The sequence below is a fragment of the Drosophila mojavensis genome, unplaced genomic scaffold (genome assembly GCF_018153725.1).
Source record: "Drosophila mojavensis isolate 15081-1352.22 unplaced genomic scaffold, ASM1815372v1 contig_16, whole genome shotgun sequence".
Classification (NCBI taxonomy): Eukaryota; Metazoa; Arthropoda; class Insecta; order Diptera; family Drosophilidae; genus Drosophila; species Drosophila mojavensis.
In genome coordinates this window covers 5,849,628-5,871,487 of record NW_025318693.1, presented here as the reverse complement: position 1 = coordinate 5,871,487, position 21,860 = coordinate 5,849,628, and the positions used below count along the sequence as shown (strand labels likewise).

The 21,860-nt window shown below is 42.6% G+C and overlaps 4 protein-coding genes across 16 annotated transcripts in view; 3 read left to right on the top strand and 1 right to left on the bottom strand.

Annotated features, from left to right (window-relative positions):
* The window catches only part of LOC6573279 (dystrophin), a 168,296-nt gene that overhangs the window by 127,185 nt on the left and 19,251 nt on the right, over positions 1–21,860 (bottom strand). For 10 of the 13 annotated variants that reach the window (XM_044007342.1, XM_044007343.1, XM_032731608.2 and 7 more), the window contains 12 exons: positions 18,283–21,762; positions 17,913–18,227; positions 17,550–17,855; positions 16,985–17,487; positions 16,008–16,095; positions 13,541–14,632; positions 13,211–13,452; positions 12,987–13,148; positions 12,852–12,921; positions 9,926–10,034; positions 693–856; positions 514–619 (listed from right to left, as the gene is read on the bottom strand). In XM_044007342.1, coding sequence (XP_043863277.1) covers positions 514–619; positions 693–856; positions 9,926–10,034; positions 12,852–12,921; positions 12,987–13,148; positions 13,211–13,452; positions 13,541–14,632; positions 16,008–16,095; positions 16,985–17,487; positions 17,550–17,855; positions 17,913–18,227; positions 18,283–21,762 — 6,637 coding nt within the window. Of the gene's footprint in view, positions 1–513; positions 620–692; positions 857–9,925; positions 10,035–10,138; positions 10,235–12,851; positions 12,922–12,986; positions 13,149–13,210; positions 13,453–13,540; positions 14,633–16,007; positions 16,096–16,984; positions 17,488–17,549; positions 17,856–17,912; positions 18,228–18,282; positions 21,763–21,860 lie in introns of all 13 variants that reach the window. The other 3 variants (XM_044007349.1, XM_044007339.1, XM_044007346.1) reach the window with 3 other exon arrangements.
* On the top strand, positions 3,798–5,045 carry LOC116804381. Its single transcript, XM_032731623.2, has one exon. It carries the CDS (start codon positions 3,954–3,956, stop codon positions 4,830–4,832), a length of 879 nt encoding a protein of 292 aa, XP_032587514.1. The 5' UTR covers positions 3,798–3,953; the 3' UTR covers positions 4,833–5,045.
* On the top strand, positions 6,445–7,556 carry LOC116803667. The gene has a single exon (XM_032731610.2). It carries the CDS (start codon positions 6,539–6,541, stop codon positions 7,544–7,546), a length of 1,008 nt encoding a protein of 335 aa, XP_032587501.1. The 5' UTR covers positions 6,445–6,538; the 3' UTR covers positions 7,547–7,556.
* LOC6573281 lies at positions 7,927–8,962 on the top strand. The gene has a single exon (XM_032731616.2). The coding sequence runs from the start codon at positions 7,933–7,935 to the stop codon at positions 8,830–8,832; it is 900 nt and encodes a 299-aa protein (XP_032587507.1). The 5' UTR covers positions 7,927–7,932; the 3' UTR covers positions 8,833–8,962.

Sequence of the window (21,860 nt, the reverse complement as noted above, 5' to 3'; positions counted from 1 at the left end):
TCGCACTGAACTCCTACACTGGTCGAGAGTGAGTGAGTGTGTGTGTGTGTTTTTGCCGGTCTGACAAAACGGAAATTTGTTTGCACGAAAGTCGTTATGGGAAATGGAAAATGTGCATATCTCGTTAGATCCCTAGGTGTAGCACAATCTGCATGCAATTCATAAAGGCATTTAGCTGACAACAGCTGAGAGGCCTAATGAAATATCCGTGCACCATAAAATGGGCTCGATTTGCTCGATGAATCGGAAAATGCTAGCATGTGGTGGGCCCAAGAGGATTTATGCTTTTGCTCGATTCCATTAAAGCCTGAATAATTAAAACGTTCAACTTCTTTTGAACTTTTCACTTTGGACTTCATGTCTTCAAATTTACAACACAAATTTCTATCAATAAATTTTTTAAATACATGTGAATAGAATATTTTGTCCTTAAGCTTAAGGGAGTGTGACTGGGCAATGATGTTGCCTGAGAACCCATAAATATATATATTTAAATCGTATTCAAGTGCTTACCTTTCTCCTGCAGCTGCTGACGTTTGATGTCGCCTTTCAGCACCTCCGCTGTGTGGACCAGTTCATTGAGTTGCGGTTTTTTCATTTTCAATTCACGCAAAACTTTCTACAAAGCGAAACGCAGGCAGAGTGAGTGGGAGTCTGAATGGAGTTTGCCACCTACTTTCAGTGGAACTTACCTCCTGCTTCTCGATGGCCTGGCGGACGGCGTCCCCGTCGTTCACCAGCACGCTCTGTATCTTGATCATGTTTTGTTCCCAAGTCAACCAGTCGGAAATGTGCAAAACGGACTTGTCGAAGCTGCTGGCCAAAGCGCCAACTCCGCTGGGCTCGCTGTTGTAGTCTGCAATTGAAAATGCGAAAGCCAAATTTTCATTAAAGAGTGAACGATAATTAGATGTTTTCTGCACGGTCACAAGCAGCGCTTTCCTCTCATTAGCAGCAGCTGCGGCTGCGGCCTGCACCCGGCCAATTGCGGTCAGCGTGGCCAACATTCGCATAGGGCCTAAGCTGCCAATGCTGCCTGCTCCACTGGACCATATTTGCCGACACTGCCCCGCCCACTCGGTTGGTCTTTTCAGAGCGCCTGTCCATAGGCACACAAAAAAAAGCGCCGAGTGAATGAAAAACTATTTCAACGAAGCTAACTTTCAAGTAGCTGACTCGCAGGACCGCACAGTGGTGCGTTTTCAAAGAATATGCCACAAAAAACGAATATTGTATTGATCGACTTGTGTGTGATAGCATTCAAATATTATGCACTATATTTTATTAAATATAAATGTGCAAAACAGCATTTAAGCATTTTAAAAAAATCTTTTATCGGAGTTTTTACCAAAGCCCCGCCAAACTGATTTCCATGATGTGTTTCAGTATAGACCATCATATATCATCAAATAATATTATCATTATATACCAACATATGCCAGCATTCATCTATATATATGATGGTAAATACACCATGTAAAGACTTTCATAAATATCTCATACATTTATATCTTAATTATATCATATATTATATATTATATGATATAGATATATTTATATTTTTTTGTATATTTAATATCACTGATTTCAGTATAATATATTCTTCAATTAAAGAGTATAAAAAAATCATAAGGTAATAAATAATATTATACTACATTTATATTTAAATAACCACTGTATTATTCAGAAACTTTTTAAGTTCTCGGCTTAAGCTAAGAAAACTCAGAAATGAGCAGCACAATTGTTCAGATTCAGGAGTGTATTTCAATACGATTGTAAACACTTAAAGCCATAGCTCCATTGTGCAACAATTTCGTCTATGTAGCGCCTGTTTGCAGAGCGGATGCCAGGGACATGCGTCGCAGTCGACATTAAGGAATGCAGTGCACTGAAAAATATTGTTTTATGTCGTTTTTCTCATTCTTGACGTCCTCAATGGTAAAATTAAATTGGCGACAGGAAGCGGTTGCAAATATTTAAAGGCAAGGAAAGCATTTGAAATACTTAGCGCGAGGAATTGAAAGAAAAGCCTCGGGCTGTAGTAAGTTCGGTAAGCCGAAGGAGGAGGAGGTAACACAGATACATATTTATGAAAGTTTTCCAGGCTTGAGTTGCACATAAGCCGTGAAAACAAACCCAATACGTATGTGTGTGTCTTTGGCTAGCTGTGAGTGCTTATATGTGTGTATGTGTGTGTCCAGAAAGCACGCAGGATTAGAGCACCTATTTGCAACAAGGGATTTGGAAGCGAACAACTCAACCAGGGAGAAGAAGAAAAAAAAGCAGGCCTTGAGCCAGGACTTTGCTAGTCCTGTCTATGTTGAATGCCTGAATGAATGAATGACTGAATGCCACGTGTGTGAGAAAGCATTTAAAATGAAATTCATGAGAGTCACAGCACACAAGCCGCCAGCCTGTTAAACAAATATGCGGAAAAGCAGAAAAAGAAAAAAAAAAAAAAAAAAAAAAAAAGTACCCATATGACAAGCCTTAGACACTTCAGTTTTTGTAGCCAAAGAGGCAAAGAAAATATAAAAAAAACGCGTTAAGTGCAAAATTTCTTTTCACCCATTTTGACGCTCGTATTGTGGCCGTCCGCTTCTTGTCTTTCATGCGACAACAATCAGCCCCTGGCAGGTGTAAAATGGTGAACGCATCTTTGGAAGGAACGTATGTATATACAGTTATATATTTGTGCTCACATATGTATATACTTATGTATTTATGTGAAGCACGTTGTAATTGGCAAAGGTAAAGGCAAAGGCAAAGGCAGCAACCTGATAAAGCTAACGTCAACGTTGCCCCGCCTGCAAAATGTCATAATTCATTAAAAACCGGTGAAATTGTATATTTCCACTTGTCGCGCTGCTGGTGCTCAACGTCACTCAGTACTTTTCAAATACTCTGAGAGGGCGAGCACATAAGTTTTAATGGGGGCACACATATTATTTTTTTAACAATTTATTATTATGTAAACATTAAATAGTACGAAAACTTTTAATTTTTGTTTCAGCTGTGGTAAACAGCATTCAAACAGAAGCAACAGCATAATAAATATCGCGGTAGTTATTGGTTCCCCGTTTAATAAAAATAAATGAATGAATTTAAGCGATTTTTTTTTTTTTTTTTTTTTTTTTTTTTTTTTTTATTGCAATGTTTTTTTTCTTTTTTAACTAATTTTTTTTTAATAATATATTTATTTTAATTATTTCAAGATATATATTTTTTATAAATAATTAATTTATTAATAAATTATAATGATCATCTAATAGCTTGAATTTTATCTCATAAATTGCTATTAATTTTTCACATATTTCATTTTGATTAAATATACGGTTTGTTTTTCATATTTAATATATATTTATATATGTTTTATATATTTTTTTTATATATATTATAATTTTAAATTAAGTTAACTCTTGCGATTATATCAACCTTTATTTTATATTAACTCGATTTTCACGGTCAAATACTTTTTAAGACGCCTTTATAGTACTTATATTGGTTCAGTTCCTTCCCGCTGAACGTTTTGTTTTGAAATGTTTTAGACAAATCCTTAACAGCTGTTTGCCAGCCAATCAAGGCAAACGCAGAAGCTTCGACTAGCACGAAAAAGCTTCCGCGATGCTTTTAGTCGGTGCTAACTGTGGAGCCGAGCTTTATAATCAGCCAGCCAGCAGTCTTCATGTCGAGATTCACAGCTAGCAGCCTTTGAAACGGTACAAAAGCTGTGCTGCGTAGGCAGTGCAAGCAGTGTCGATTTCGAGAATTAAGGATTTGAAATTTATTGTTCCACAAACATCAGTACACAACAAAGAACACTTACAATAAACATTGAGACAAACATTACAAAAAAAAAAATAGGGGAAAAATAAAAAAAAAAACATATAAAAAATACACGCATCTTGCGATCAGACAGACAATTTGCATTCGGTTCCTACATCGCCTGTATAATGAGTCATATAGCCACAGTTAGCACACTCAGACATCCTAACAAAACCAGAGTCAAAAGTGCCAAAAAGAATACTGATTTTCAGCCAATTGCACCTGTGCTGTTGGCCACCCGCGACTATGGCCTACTTCGTGTGAATAATACCGCCTCGACGCCACATCCAAAAAAATACGAAGGCCTTGATATGGGCGCGCTGTCGGCTCGTCTTCAGGTGCAACAAAGAAAGGAAATGAATAGGGAGTCAAGTATTGAGAAGAATTTAGCCTCGGATTTCAGCTACGATTCGCACAGACGGAGTTTTATTGGTCATTTGTCACTTGGCACACCGCATCCCAACAAGGCTGTGGCCATGAATCCTAAAGTACTCAAAAAACGAATCGATGACCTTAGCTTTGGGAGCAGTGGTTCGACCGATAGCGAAAACACGCCAATATTACGAAGTCTTCGATCTATACTAGCAGGGCGCTACCCGCAAAATGTCACAGATATGGCAAATAAGAAGAGGGTAACCTTAGTGACTCCACGCATAATTCACAGAAATAGAGATGAGACATCTGAGTTTAACCAGCACCGACAATCGCTCTGTAAGGCCGAATTCACAATAGCCAGATACGGCAAGAAAATGAGCGACCATATAATGCCAAAGCAAACAAAGAGCGTTACGATTGATACTAATCTAATATTAAAGGACTTGGAGGCGACAGAGGAAATTGAGTTGTATATTCAGCAACTTGGCTTCTCGGGCAGCCCGGCAGCATCGAAAATGAGAATCGTAAACGTAAATAAAAAGATGTTAAGCAGTGTGAAGCAGGATATAGCAGAATGGGTCAAAAAGAGATCGACATTACTCACTACACTTCCATCTAAACACTTTAAGTGACCAAGCGGAAATTTCATTTCAAAAATATCGAGCATATTTTCGAATTGAGAGGCGACTCTCCGGTTAGAAGACATTCTCGCTATTTTTCCAATGCAATTTCACCACAAGTAAACAAATACTAAAAAAAAAAAACTACACTTATAAACAATGGCGTAAGTCGAAGTATGATTACTCATCATAAATCGTGAAATAAAACGCAATCGAAAAACCAAATATGAGAACGTTTACTTTTAGCAATTGCTTGACAGATACTGAGGATTTAACATTTAACACGGAAGTTCTGGTGACACCATATCATTCTTGCTGATCTATCCAAAATGATCTAAAACCTTTTTTAAAGTCTAACAGTGATTGGTTTGATCTCTTCTTAATATCGAATTCTTTTTGGTTTTGGTTTCAATTCCACTCTTTGGCTTCTTCGCTGCAGGAGCACAAGCGGAGGGAGTTCTGTAGCAATTAGCTTTTGTAGTGAATGCTCAAAGTTCAAGCAATGCTGCGTAGGCATTGAAAGCAGTGTCACGTTTCGAGCAAAACTAATTTTGGATGCAAAAACCCTATAGAAAACACTCTACAAACACAGTAGGAACATACAACACAGAACAACAATACAAAAATAAAACAATATACAGAAAACACTTAAATATACATTTAGAAAGCTCAGATAAATTAGATGACCCACACAATAAAAAAATTTTCATTGAAATCTGGAAGCCAATCAAATGACCTACGAGACAAACTGAAATTTAAAATATCTGTGCAGCGGGAACGGTCCTTCAGCAGTTATGGAATGCAACGGATACCCAATAGTCTCCACTCCATACACATCCTTAGCGGGATATACAGGTAGTGAGACGGACATCTCTAAAGCAAATACAAAGCCAAATTCTCCTGCCGAAAGAGTCATTGAAGTCGATTTTAAAAGAACGGCACATTAAACATCCCACAGCTGGCCCGAAATCAACGAATAAAACGATCGGGCCAAAAACGAAAATGGTCTGCGTTATCGTACCTGCCGGGAAAAACAGAGAGGAATACCACCAAGTAAGCATTTAAGTTTTGAGGATCAACGTCGGCTATTTTATACAGCCGAATTCACAACAGCCAGATTCGGCAGAAAGATGAGCGAGGTATTTATGAGTGACTGAAACCCACGAAGATAAAATAGCTACAGAAATGAAAAGATTCATTAAGAAGGGCCTAATGAAACCCGCCTATGATTCAGCTGGCGCCAGTTTCGAGCTAACCAAGTTTCCGAAATCTCCATCGCATTCTAATCATGCAATACATAATGAATAAGAAATATACATATATGACATTCATGCAGACATGTAAACTGTTTGAAGCTGTTAAGCTAACAGGAAAGAAAATTATGATTCCCCATTCATATTAACGAGACATTATATGTCTAAATGTTTATAAGCACGTCGTTTCAATAAATTTTACAGAAATGTATATTTTTGGAGTGTATCTAAAGTTGAATTTGCACTTGTTTTTATTTTCTTTTATAATTAATTCATATATCGGAGATAATATCGTAGTTCTAAATTCTTGTCAGCTTTCTAAAACGAGAAAAATAAGGGAATCTAGTAGGCCTAGCTAACAGTTTAGTTTTCAAAACAGTTCTAACACACAACTTGAGTTTGTTAAATTAAAAAAAATAAAACAAAACAAAACAAAAAACAAAAAAAAAATAAAAAATAAAAAATATGGAGAAAAATGAAGTAATGCTTGTTGAGAGAGTATCAACGGATTCTACTGCAATAGACGCCAAATTTGAAAAAGTAATAAAAAAGGACAGGAAACGATTTCGGTTTGATGCAGCTCCATTTTCACCTCCGGCCACTCGTAACTATGGGCTAATGCGAGTAGATCCCGTGCAAGCATCCACACCATTTCCTCGAGTAAGCGGGACTAAAGATCTAAGTACACTTTCAGAGCGTCTTATTGAGGAAAGAAATAGCATGTTCGCGACTATAGGCATTGATCCACCGTCTGAAATTGCCGTAGATCAGACAGCAAGCAAAGCAACGCCTTTTCACGACAGTGGAACACCAGATCCTAAGCAATATAATATCGTGAACGGCACACTTCCCATGAAACGCTTCAGTGACCGTCAGAGTTTGGAGGAGCGCGTGGTTAGAAGTACGAGTTTTCTGGAGGATTCATCCAGCGAAAACTCAATTTCAGATTATATGTCGTTCGGCACACCACACCCAAAAAAGCAAATTGTTCTGAATCCCGGAAAATTAGTAAAACATTTAACTAATGCTTCTTCAAGCGATCAGCATGTGAAACAGCATTCTAAAAAAAAAAAAGTTATCTTAATTTGTCCCGAACTATCCATAGCGAGGTTAACAAGATCGGCAGATTCAAAAGAAAGCTTCAAAAAACGCCGGCGCGACTTTCACATGGCCGAATTCACAATCGCTAGAAACGGTAAGAAAATGTCGGACATCCAAATGGGACAACAAGATATAGAGCTGGCGCCCAAGTATCAAGCTGATGAAACATACCAAAGTATAATTGAAGACTATATTCAAGCTAAAGGTTTTATGAAAACAACCCGCAATGAGCTCATAAGCCTGTCGAAAAATACCAATTTGGGACGTTCAGAATATTCTTCAGACACGAGCCATGAAACGTTTAATCATCATGCGTCGACTTCACAAAACAATCGTGAACACCAAACAACGATTGCATTCATTGAAGAGTGAAAGTGCCCCCAAATTCCATATAGAAAAATGAAGATGGAGGCACTTTCATTATTTAACGAATGCAATGGCATCCTGTCAATGTGAGCGATCATCCATAAATGTGGTCGAAATGAAATGCCTCATTTGACGCACAGTGCTTCATCGGATATCGTAGCAATCAGCTTTTGCGAGCTGCTCAAAGACTCTGTTGCGCTAAGTAGGCCGGGCAAGCAGTTCAGATTTGGAAAAAGTTCTAACACACAACAACATAAAACTAAAACAAAAAACAAAACAAAAAAAAAAACTAAATAACAAATAAAAAATAATTAAAAATATATTTGTTTATTAGTTATTTGTTGCCTCTGTACAGTCCAAAGCCAAAGTCTAGCCGACCTAGAGTTATCAGGATGGGCTCCTCTCGTTCCACGGTTCTTACTATGGAATCTAACTCATTCCAGTCATTCGAACGTATACGAAGTCTATCATTCAGCGCCGATTTAAGTGCCGTTAGAGCAACTGATCGTGACTACGGCTTACTGCACAACTGTAGGCCAGTGACACCACATCCAGGCCAGAAGGAACCCATATGTCTAAAGACACTCCGGAGGCGTCTAACGGATGCCCAAGAAGAGAGCGAATGGCTATTACAAAACCCAGAAGATTCTCAAATTGTGATAAGCAAGCTAAGCAAATTAAGAGGCAAAGCAAGTTCGAAGAAGATTTCAGCTGCGAACTCCCAACACGTCATTAATCGCCGGAAAGGCCGCAACTTATTCTCGGAGACACCTGAAGCAACCGAGGCACCTGAGCAGCCAGTTGAAGCCGCCAACTTTTCCTTGCCGGCCTACATGCAACAGCGAAAAGTTGGGAAAAAAGTGGTCATAATCTGTCCCCGGTTAGATGTACTCAGATCAAGGGATAATCAAGGAACGAGCTTCAAAGAGCGCAGGCGATTATTTAATATGGCCGAATTCACAATAGCCAAGAATGGTAAGAAAATGTGCGATATTCTAATGACCAATGTAGTTTCGGTGACTGCTATCGAATCGACGCACCGTATTTTCAAGAGGTGCTATGATGAGATTGAGAAATACATCCAAGATGCAGGACTATCAAAGACCCCTCGTAATATTGTGACCGACGTAAAGGACAATCGAGAGGTTCCAGAGTTCACTATCAACTCAACAGAAAATTCTCAATCGAACGTCCCAAGGACCGTTGCCACAAATAAGTCAATATTATTGGCACCGAGCTATAAACGATCCGAAAATTCGCCACCTTTCCGAAACATTTCATTCAGTAATTAGGGAAGGCGCCTTCAGATTTGAAATGGTTCGATTTGAAGGCGCATTCGTTATTTAAGGAATGGAATGCAACTATTTGATGCAAGCGCTCAATAAATGTGGCTGAGAAATATTCTCCCTAATATAACACGAATTATTTCATTCAATTCTCTAAACAATATTTTTTTTTTTTCACAAAATATACAAAGAGGATTGTTATCAAAGCGTAGTAGAGAATCTAGAGCGTTAACATTTGTCCAGATGCGCGCATCTGCACACATCTAGATGAAATGTCCAAAGTTCGTTTTGGATGCCCTTCGCACTTTGCCCTTTTCCCTGCTTCGCCTCGATGTCGGCGTGGTGCATAAATATTTGAAGTAGAGTCCGCCGGGCACAAGAGTACGCCCGGCAAACGCATAAAAACGCCATAAAATGCAACGAAATATGGCCGACTGCAGCCGAGAATATGAAATCAAAAACTTTCAAAGCGAAAATGTGTAAAAACAATTATGAAGCAAATGATGCGTTCGTGCTTATTCGCTTCTTTTGGAATTTGCCAATTGAAGTGCTTCGATTCTGTCCCCCCAATTGGTTTAATGAATATGATTTATTCATATGAAATTCAATATTTCTATGAAATTGCATATTTTATATTTTATAGTTAAGCTCAAAAGGGAAACTTTCAACATGTAGCTGAATTTATACGTATATTTTATATATGGCTTTTTTTTATTTTTTTGGTGTGATACGATTGATGTGTTTAATATGGAATTAAATTTAATCCCTTCATATTCGAGGCTTTAAGAATATATCGAAGAGCTAGCAAAATACCTCAAAAGACTTTATAAAATATTTATCTGCCTTCTTTTCCCATCATTTTCGAAGTATTAGCTTTAATTCACTAGAATATATCTTAGCAAATTCTACATCTTCATAAAGTCTTTAGTACATATAAACTTCAAACTGATATGATTTCCAATTTTCAACTACATATAACAGATGCAGCTCTACAAATATATCGTGATTGATCACATATATTACACCCTTTTCTGCACACATCTGCCCCAAGCTAATATACCTGTTTAAGCCCTAATCAGAAGCAATAAAAATCACTTACCCTGTCGACTGTTGGTGGCGCCATTCCCATTGCCCATTTGGTTGACATTTTTCAATTCCGTCAGCGAGAGCTCTATGCTATCGGCATGAGCAATCAAATTGTTTTTAGTCTGTAGCAAAAGAAAAGAGAGAAAAATAAAGCAGAAATGAATGGAAAAGTAGTGTAAGCTGTGTTAGTAAAATAATTTAGTCGGACGCCAAGTGCGCTTTTAACCTTTTCGATTTCGTTCATCATGACAGGCGTAACCTTTGGCTTTTGGCTATTCTTGCCAACGGCGCCAGCAATGACCTGCAGATCGTCGTGGCGTTCCTACGAGAAGAGTTTAACCAGCCGTTCAATTTACTTATCGGTTATCAGTGTGCGATCAAAGGTGAAAAAGAAAAAATTAAATAAAATAAAAAAAAAAATAGAAAATGCTTGAGTGGAAATGACAGCACGCACAGCGGAAAAACTGACACTGCCGGGTGGGAGGAGGGCCAAAGGGGCGCTACTGAAATTCAATTCCGGCTGTAAACGGGCACGAATACTACATGCAAGTGTTTCCTCGATGCAATGTGTGTGGCTGTGGCTGTGACTGTGGGAGTGTATTTCTCGGCGGGGTCTCTTCGTATACCGCACTGACGGACTGGGTCAACCAGCAAAATTGCATTTGAGCGCGCGGTGCAAACAATTTTGGCGCCAAGCGAACTTCCTCGAAGCGCTTCGATCAAATTAATTACGAAATGAATTTTGAGCGGTACGACCGTTGCGTGTTTTAGCCGTGTGCAGACTGAAAACACAAAAACAACAAAACATCAACGCCGCCAGCAAAGGGAGCAAATTTTAGTTTGAATCAAGAAAATTCTCTTCAGTTTGCCACACAGTTGCGCTCTTCGAAATGCTATTTTTAAATATAGGTTTCCCACTTTTCTGTTTTCAGTTTTCCATCTCTATTTTCTTTTATTTGTTTCTTTGTCATTTGGGGCCAGCGAGCAAAAAAAAAAAAAACAGAAGCACAACGAAAATAAACAAACCATGCACGAATTGATTAATGGTGGATTTTAGGCCGTGTCATTGTTTTGGGATCGACATTGTCGAATTGGGGAGACTTTTTTTATGTTTATTATTTCACATAGTGACAGGAAATAAGACCATTTGTCAAATGAATGAAACGAAAACTTTAAAACCAATTAAAACTAGAGGAGAAGTGAAATTGTAGGAAATTATTTAAGAACAAATAACGCAACTTTGTTTTAATTTAATCAGCTACTCGATTGATAGACTATCTTAAAGCAATCTAAATTATAAAAAATATTTTTAAATTTTTTGCATTTTTTTTGTTGTTTGGTGAAAGTTTGAAGTATGTATAAAATTAACTTGTGCTCTTGAAGAGTCCCAATTATATTAGCTCTACATTATATATTGATCTACTATTTCAAGATATATTTATTGCCATATTTAATATGGAAAAAATATTTTATAATGCAGAATAATTTAATAGATGTCTTGCTCAAGTTAACTTGAAAAAAATCTATAGTTTTACCTATGCTTTTGTGTCAAAACTATAAAGTTGAGAACCATTTTTTCGCACAGTTTCATAAATTGTTTTTGAAATTGACCCAAATATTTATACAAAATTTGTTTTCTAAATTTTATGACAAATTTCCTTATTGTATTAAACATGACACTACACAAATTAAACAATCCATATGTCGATCAACACTTGTGCATGCTGCCAAAAGAAATCTCTTAAGTTCGCTCTTCAAATGCGCTCTGAACTGTTTCCCCAATACGAATTGCTGCCACATAAATATATAAATGTTACAGTTGTTGTTATTGTTTTTGTTAATGTTGTTAATGTCGGAGCGCACGACGCGATGTCTCGAGCTGACCGTGTGTAACTATGTCAAAATTTTCGATTTATTTTGGGGTATTTCTAATGGCAGCATTTAGTTTTGTTTGGCGGCCTGTGCCGTTGCTCTGAATTCTCAAGAGGCCAATTAACTTGTGGTTGGCGCAAGAGCGAAAATAAACGCAGACGCCTTCAAAGATGTCTAAATTAGTACGCAAATAATGCAAAATATAGAAATACATAACATATACGTATATTGCGCACGGCGATAATAAAGACAAACGAACATTTCACATGTTTTGCATGTGCCAGAAATTACCCTGTGAAAGTCTATAAGCTGTATATAATTAATTAAAAATAATCTTGATGATCTATCTATGTATCTATATATCTATATATCTATGTATCTAAGTATCTATGTATCTATGTATCTATGTATCTATGTATCTATGTATCTATGTATCTATGTATCTATGTATCTATGTATCTATGTATCTAAGTATCCCTGTATCTATGTATATATGTATCTATCTATCTATGTATCTATGTATCCATGTATCCATGTATATATGTATCTATCTATGTATCTATGTATCTATGTATCTATCTATCTATGTATCTATCTATCTATCTATCTATGTATCTATGTATCCATGTATCCATGTATCTATGTATATATGTATCTATCTATCTATGTATCTATGTATCTATGTATCTATGTATCTATGTATCTATGTATCTATGTATCTATGTATCTATGTATCTATGTATCCATGTATCTATGTATCTATGTATCTATGTATCTATGTATCTATGTATCTATGTATCCATGTATCCATGTATCCATGTATCTATGTATCTATGTATCTATGTATCTATCTGTCTATCCAAGTATCTATGTGTCTATAGAGACAAAGCTAGACAAATTAGATATGATGACTTTGCTTTTCTAAATCACGACCTGCTTAGGCTAGTCAAGCTGCAGGGTATTTTAATTCAAGTCACTTTAGCCACGCGCAATTAGGCGTCATTCTTTGACCACATGTTTCGACTGTTGGATAGAAGCCAGCGTAAAATTAGCTTGGTCACACTTACATTGATGTCCTCCATGCGTTTCTCAAGCTCTTTGCTGGACTCAGTGCTGGACTTGCCGGTTGCTTTAGGCCTAAAATTGTTGGCAAAGACAAACTCTTAGTAAATGAAAAGAATTCTTAAAAAATCACTATTTACTTGGCCTGCTGAACCTCACGGAACTTTTCTCTGAGTAAGGTCTGCGTGCCCATGACTGGGCGCGAGATGCTGCCATGTTTGCCATGCGTCTCCAGTACCAAGGAATCGCCTTGTGAGATCAGAGTGGCCGCATCTGGTGCTATGAGCATGCGGAGATCCTCGCTACAAAATAATCGAAAATAAAATGAGTATCCTCTTTATTCATCAACTCAATTCAAACTTACGCCTCGCTCTCGGGACTCTGTTCGATTTTGGTCTTGGTCATCTCCAGCTGACAGATCATCTGCTTGGCCCTCTTATTGAAATCCTCAACGCGTTGGGCCAAGTTGGCGGGACCGCTTGCGGGCTGTTCAGTGGGCGGACTCTTGAGCGTTACATTCGAGTCGTCTAGGGGCGACGGCATTGAGTGGAGCACCTTGCTCAGGAACGAGTTCGGCTTCTTCGTGGAGGGCGTCTCAATGCGGCTCTGCGTTGATCGATAAGAAAAGATAGACATAGAAAACAAGGTGGGGCGAAAATAAATAGAATCGATGATCCAAGCTCTACCAAATTACCGTATCACTATCGGAGTCGAAGGTTGGTGTCATTTCCAGCGAGAAGCGCGGTATTTCTTCATCGTCGGAGAATACCAACGGCTCAATATCAAAACCTGTCTCCTTGTCGGCGCTATAGAAACTATTGCGAATGGGCGACTCGGGCTCGGTGTCCGGTGTCAGAGCTTCCATTTCTGGTTGCAGCTGACGCCAGCGTTTGGCTTTCGGTCGCTGTTCACTTGCTGTGGCGCTGCCAGTGGGCGCTGCCACACTTTGTGGCGCCTCCTCCTCCTCGGAGTCGCGTAGTATGTCACGCTCATGGGCAATGCGTTTGCGTTTCTCATCGAAGGATATTCGTTGCTTCGCCACGCGCAGCAGCGGGGTGCTGGTGTTGCCCGCAGCAGGACGCAGCATTGCTTCCGCATCGGCATCCGCATTTGCATCCGCATCCGCATTCGCATCCGGATCTGCGTCTGTGCCTTCTGCTGCCTTGGCCCCCGGCGATTCACATAGCGAATGCTTGCTTTTGCTGCGTCGCATCTCCTTGCCATTTCCATCGACTCGCAGCGAGGAATCCGAGTCCTCGGACAAATCCACTATTTGCACGGTCTGCACAAACTCCGGCAGCAGCGGCTCCACGCTCTCTAAAATGTTTACCGTGTCCACAATCTCACCCTGGTGCGGCTCCAGCGCAATATTCTGCACCGACATTTTGTCATTCTGAATGTTTTTCACCTTTATCTCAACCACCTGAGCGGGCGCTGCCGGCGCTTTGCGTTTGTTTTTCGCCGGCTTCGGCTGAGGCGAGTCCATCGCCTTGTTCGGATTCAACGATATCTGCGAGAAGAGTGTGCTGGATTCAGCCAAACGAAACGTTTGAGGTGGAAGCAAATCAGGCAGCACCTGTTCACCACTGTTCGAGCTCGGCTGGGCGTCCGCTGTCGCTGACTGCGGTGACTCGTTGAGACTTGTGTTGGGCGTGCCGCCTTCACCGGCCTGCGGTGTACGTGCGCGTCTTTGACGCACTGTATCGCTGACAACCACAATTTCCGTATCGTCATCGGCTGGGGCAGCCAGCGTTGATGTCTCGTCGAAGCGCGTTCTCAGTGTATCCTGTGCGAAGGATGCATATTTTCACAGAATTTAATAAAGCTCTACTCAAGCAAAGCACTCGCAGCGCCTTAAAGTATTATGGTCATGTGAAGCCTTAGTCGCGACCCATGTGGCGGGAGGCGGGGGGCGGGGCTATGTTATGAGTGGCCCCACAAAAGCAGTTGCTGTACAGAAGCGTTGGTGAGAAGAGTAGCAGATAGCCATGGACATACGAGTATGTTGTTCTTGTTGGGATGTGTTGATTGGACTATAACCACAGTTGAACGCCTTTGAAATGTTTTTTTTACTTTGTGGATGGACAGGGTGGAGGAGGGACAGTAACAAGTAATCCAAATAACGCAAAACAAAGATATATACACATACATACAAATATGTATATATACGTATATAATGTACACAATTGGAAATTTGAAGCGTGAAAATGACACCAAGTTAGACCTCGTAGAGCTAGTGATACGGTGATTCTGGTATGTAGTGGTGGTGGTTGTATTGGGTGATGGTTGTTGGTAAATTTAAATCTGGTTCTTGATTAGCTTGGTGGAAAGATTATTGCGAATGTATTGACTTTTATACTTGTCCTTTTTATTATTATTATTGTTATTATGATTATTATTATTATTATTGAATGGGTGTGGTATGTGAAGTGGCAAATAAAAAATAATGTATTTAAACAAAATAAATAATAATAATGTACCGGGGTACATAGTACAATGATACAATGATATAAGTATATGGCAAAGCACCGCTTAGTTAGAGCATTACAATGATTAAATCAATTATATATAAGATCTTAACTTAAGATTAGTTTGCAACTTAATTTAAAGCTTTCTCTTTTTTGTATGTAAAGCCTAAAGTTTCAATTGAATAAGATTCAATACGAAATCAAATGGAATACGAATGCGAATGTGATCAAAGATGAGAAATTCGATTCTATTTCAGAGTGCATATTGAAAGCGCAGTTGGCGCAAGCAGCACATGCATAGGTGTGTGTGTGTGTGTGTGTGTGTGTGTGTGTGTGTGTGTGTGTGTGTGTGTGTGTGTGTGTGTGTGTGTGTGTGTGTGTGTGAGTGCATGTTGCATATAAAAAAAGAAAAATATATAAAAACACCAAAGGTGATAAAATGAAAAGGAAAAACCATCAACCACACAACATGATGCAGTGTGTATGAAATGAAATAAAATGAAATGCAATGAAAACAAAAACGAATTTCCAAATCGTTAGTGAATACACAGAAAGTAGCTCGAAAGCACATTCAAACAGACAACAACAACCATTAGCCTAGTGTAATTATATACAGATCTCTATCTTGAGAGCATTTCGGTAATTAGTGCGGATAGCTCGAACATCTTAAATTGGCATTCGTTTTCTACGCACCACAACTATTGCAATGACCTGCTGCTGCAGCTTTTCAATTTCCGGATTCGATGGCACATTTATCTCCTTCAGATCATGTTCCATGGTTCTGCAAATGTAATAATAAAAATCAATGAAATTACTTTTGTTTGGAGTAGAAGTGATAGGATTGTTGATGGAAATATATCAACTTATATTACCACCTCAGCTAATAATCTATTATTTGACATTCATTTGATTTTTTTAGATCTACCCTAACTTGGAAACCTAATTTATAATAAACATATACAAAATGATAGCTGATTACAAAATTTACATATAGTTGAAAATAATGGACAGTTGATTTTTTGAAATTGTAAGGGGTTTCAAGACAAAATTTAAATCTATAAGAAATAATCTTTTGTTTGCATGGAACATATTCTGAATTGAAATGTATGGAAAATTTTACGAATTCCTGAGATTTTGGATTTAAAGGAGAAACAAACTACGACGATTCGATAATAGAAAGTATTTTGATATAAGCATCTTCGTATATGAAGACAAAGTATATCATATTTGAGCAAGCTATAAAGTAAAAAGACAAGCATATAATATAGGATTCTATAACAGTTTTGAGCAGAAGCAGAAGTCTGGAAGGGAAGCATTGAAGCTACAATATATCGATACATGAAAACAAACCGTAGGCCTAGCTAACTGAAAATATATGTTGTAATTAAATTTTGAATCTTTAAAAATCAGACCTTTTATAAATATAATTTATAAATTAAATATTTCCTTTTTAAACCTTTAAATTGTCCGTTAGTAAAAATAAATACATGGGCAACTCAAACGGCAACCCACACACTCTAACTAATTATTCAATGACAAATCAGAGAGCTGCTCCTATATCAGCTCAGCTCTGGCCAAGCACTCGACTTAATGAGTGCTCTGACCTGCTCAGCTCTCCTCTAACCTCCTCTGCTCTACTCTGATAAATAATTAAATTAAAAGCCACCCACTTGAGTGTCTCCATCGAAATGTTGTCCAAGTTCTGCAGCGTTGCCTTCATTTCGGTGAGCCGCTTGATGATGTCCGCACTGGTCAGCCTGTGGTAGGTGGCCTTGAGGCCATCGATGCGCTGCCGTGTGTCCTGCATGCAGCTCTTGTCGCACGACTTGCTGTACTCGTTGTAGTGCTGCTCGCAGCGCTGCAGCACATCCTCGAACTTGAGCAGTATGGAGTTGCGGTCGTGCACCTCCTGGGGCGACTCGAAGCGCCTGATCAGCTCATCGGCCGCATCGAAGCAGTCCTCCAGCTGGCTGGCCAGCTTGATGAGGTCCTCGAGGAAGGCCTTCGACTGGGTGACATTCTCGCCGAGCGAATTGTACAAATGCTTCAGTGCATCGATGCGCTGACTCAACTGCTTGGGACTCCTTGTATATTTATCCTCACACACGCGCCGGCCCATCTTGATGGTGCTCTCAATATCCGACTTGATTTCAGACAGTGTGCGATAGATTTGCTAAGGAATAAGTTGGAATATTAAATCAGTTCATTGGGCAATTGGACTTCTACCTAGCTTACCAGGCATTTCTGATACTGCGCCTGCACCGTGCTGGGTCCCGCCGAGGCCACGTCCAGCACCAGCGTGGAGTGCTCCACGTTGCGTAGATCCCCGTAGCGGCGATTCAGGCGCGACTCGTAGGCGGCCTGTGGCGCTGTGCACTTGTTGAGCTTGGCCTGGCAGACCTTGAAGCGCGTCTCCATCAAGTTGAGCTGCTCCTGCAGCCGATTGGCGGCGCCCGTTTTGCCATTGGCTGTGTGCTCTGCAATCAGCGTGCTTATAACCTTGAAATTCTGCTCATTTATGGCGAATTCACGTGCCAGAATCTATGGATTTATATAGCGTGGATTAAATTGTCTGACTGGGGATATCTGGTGTCTTACCTGGAAGTCATCGGGCAGATCCTCAATGGTCACATCGTTTTCCAGATGATCGCTGAGTATCTCATCCATGCGCGTCAGCCAGCTCTCCAGATGCACAATTGCCTTCTCGGACTGCTCCGCCTCGCTGGCCTTCTCCTCCAGCAGTTCGGTGCGCTTCTTGGCCTGCTGCTGCAGCTGTGTCCAGCGCTCGACAATGCCATCGATGTCCTTACGCATGGCATCGGCCATAAATTCATTGTCAATTAGCTCGTTGCCAATTTCTTGAATCTTGTCCAGCCACTCGTCGGAATGGGAGCGCAGCACGTTCTCCAGATCCTATAAAAGAGAATTCCATGAACATCTTCATCATATTTTAGGTAAACCAACTCACATCCAACTCTTCTATGATTTCCTCGGCATCCGCCGCATTCTCGGGCGTGTTGCGTATCTTGTTCTCCAGCCGATCCAGGTAGCCCGTCTCGCTGACCATAAACTTCTTGAACTCTCCCAGCTGCGTGGAGATGTGCTCCAGCAGCGCAGTCTTGGTGTAGACCCGCTCCGTCACCTCCGTCCAGCGGGCATTGAGGTGGGTGAACTGCTTGGCCAGCGAGCCGTACTTGGAGTCCTTCTCCTTGTTCTGCAGCTCGTCCATTTGGAGCAGCAGCTCGCCGCCCAGCTCATTCAGCTCCCGGAACTGCGTGGCCTCGCGCTCGCACGTCTCCTTGAGAGTCTGGAACTTGGACTTGCTCTGGAAGAGCTCGTTGGAATTGCGTATCTCGGCAATGCCGGACTTGGGCGTGTTCGCCTCCAGCTCGTTGAGCCAGCGCTCTGTCTGCTGTAGTCGCGCTTGTATCGCATGGCTCTGGGACTCCAGTGCCGACTGCTGTTGCCGCTGTGCCTGATGCAGTTGCTCCACCTGATCGTACAGGGCATTTAGCGTACGTATATGCGCTTGCAGAGACTCGCGCTGTGCCGGCTCCGCCTCCTTGATCAGAATCTCACTGAAATTGCGTGCACTGATCACATCGATCTCCAGCTTGCGCAGATCCTGCGCCTGCAGCACCTGTGGAGCGCTGCGCAGCACGGCAATTATGGAATTGTACTCGGCCACAAAGTGGTTGAAGTTCTCTATGGCGGTGGTTTGCTTGATCACCCGCTCGTTCAGCTGCTCCGGCAGCCGTTGCCAGGCGGCCTGCAGCTCCTCGCTGATCATGTGGGCGGGCACCGACTCGTAGGTCGACTTCAGTGACTCCAGTTCGTCGACCAGCTGATTGAGCAGCTGCTGCTGTTGCTGCATGGCCTCCAGATTGGAAACGCGCACCTTCTGGGCGGCCACCTTGCCAACGAAAGCCTCCAGCTGCTGCAGCTGCCGGGCAATGCTTTCCCCGCCACGCTGCTCTATGAGCGCCTGCAGCGCCTGCTTCATGTCGTGCCAGCTGTCGTAGAAGATGCCAAAGTCCTGCTTCCACTCGAGATGCTGGTCGTCCAGTGCCTCGGTGGCTTCGCGCGCCTCAGCTATCTCGGTGGACAGCGAGTCCATGTGGCTAAGTCGCTGCTCTAGCTCCTGGCAGCTGGCCGAGCCCGCGTGCTGCTTGTACCAGTCCCGCGAGTCGGCCAGGACCAGCTTGAAGCCCGTCAGGCTATTGTAGTAGCGCTCCTTGGCCAGCAGGCTGCTGGTCTCGCTCTGCTGGCTGGCCAGACGCTGGGCCAGCGCTGCATGGCGCTGCTCCAGCTGCTGGATTTGGGCTGCCTCCAGCTGCAGCTTGCGCGCTGGCTCCTCCTGCTCGCACACCTCGTACAGCTTCTTGAGCTCGGGCAGGGAGCTGGCACGCTGCTGGCTCTCGGCCTGCAGCTCCTTGAGCAACTCGCACTGATTACGTAGACTCTGGCGCTGTAGCTGCTGCAGCTGTTGCTCCACCTCCTGCACGTGGGTAAAGTGCTGCAAGATTTGAGTTTCCAGCTCGAAAAAGTTGTCCGAATTGCGCAATTTGCGCTTTTTGCTGGCCAGCTGATCGGGATTCTGCAACTCCTGCTGCAACTCCTGCTGCAACTCCTGCTGAGACTGCTGCTGCTGCTTTGACTGCTTCTGCTCAGGTTCATCTTCGTCCTCCTCCTCGCCCTCGCCCTCGCCGAATCGTATAATCATTTGGTAGTCCACCCAGCCCTCTGGTCGCAGCACTCGACTATCATCGAAGCTGGCCCGCTCACGTCCAAAGTTGAAGCCCTTCGACTCGATGCGCTGCGTTTGCACCTCCAGGATCTGCTTGAGTGCATCCAGGCGATCCTCGTAGCTCTCCAGCTGCATGAGTACGCGCTCGCCCTTGTCATCGCCATCCTGCAGCGTGGCGGCCACCATTTGCCGCAGATCGATCAGATAGCGCTGCAGCTCGAGCAGATCCTTGGCACAGTAGTTCAGCTCGTTGATGCGCTGTGTGATGCCGCCCACGTCGGTGACATCGCGGCTTTCCATGCGCTTGAGGTCCTGTTCGCGCGCATCCAGCCAGCGCGAGATGCATTTGTATTGCTGCAGCTTCTCGGTGCGCAAATCTATCCACTTGACTACGTGGGACCAGCGCTCGCCCAGCGCGCTCAGTCGATCCTCCAGATCGTTGAAATTGCCAGAGGTATCGTTGACAATGACCACCATGCTGCTAATGCTATCCACTAGCTCCTGCTGCTCGGACAGATCCGCCTTCAGCTGGCGTGCCTCCGTCAGCTGTTGCTCGGCCTCGGCCAAGGTCGGCCCCAGGTCACTCATATGCGAGATGCGATCCTCGACATTAGTGAGGAACTGACGCAGCTGCTCCAGCTTTTGTTTCTGGAACTCTGCCAGCCGCATCAGAATCTTGGCCTGCATGTCGAGGGCGCGCAGACGCAGCGTCTCCCAGCGCTCGTTCAGCAGCACCATCTGTTGACGCACCTCATTCTGATCCACCTGCGAGAGGCTGGAGCCATCCTTTTTCTGCGATTCATTGATTAGATTGCTGCCCTCCTCGAGCGCCTCGCCCACAAACTCCTGATGTTCGGTTAGCTTCAGCATGAAGCTCTCGTTCTCGTGAAACTGCAGCTTGGCCGCCTGAAAGTTCTCTGGTTCGGGCAGATCTTGAGAGAGCAGCTGCTCATCCTCCAACAGCAGCGTCAGCACCGCCTCCAAGGCCGCCTGATAGCTGCTGATCTCAACGCTCACATTGGTCGCCGTGCTCAGCGGCCGCACCGAGCTCTCCTCGGCCGGCGACTTCAGCTCCATGCTGGTCGCGCTGTCCGAGGTGTAGAGCTCCCGCTCGTGGTCGAGCGGCACCTCGTCCAGGTCTGTGATGCTTGTGCAGGGCACTCGGTCGCGCTCGATGGCTCGCATCGATTCCATGGCATGATACAGGCACATCACGTACATCTGTATGGACTTGTTGTCCGGCTTGTGTGTGTGCACATCTTCCGCATCCAGCAGCTTCTCGATCTTGAAGTGCCGGTGCGCCAGGTCGAAGGCCAGATGCAGTCGCTGCAGTGCATGCTGCGCCAGCGCCCGCTCCAGGTCCAGCTCATCCAGGTGGGCGGCGAGTATCATGAGAAAGGCGCGCCCATCTGCCCAAGAGCTGGCGAAATCATTCAGCGCCAAGCCGTGCGGCTCTGTGTACTGCCGCGCCCAGGCCAGCAGGGACTTCTCAACGCCATTGCTTGAATGGCTCTTGACTAGATGCTGGCCATTGAACTCGAGCGCTATCAGCCAGATGAGGCCCAGCGTCAGCTTCGGATTGCCACCCACGATGTCGTCGCTGGAGATGTTCACCAACTTGACCCCGTGCTGCTGGATCACCTGCAGCACTTTGTTCAGGTTGTTGATGTGATGCACGCGCATGCGTCCCTTTTCGGGTTTCTGCAAGAGTCACAAGCATAACATTATTTATTTAACAGACTGTTGGATATATCAATAAAATCTATCATAGTAGAAAAGACAACAAAGTCGAAACTCTA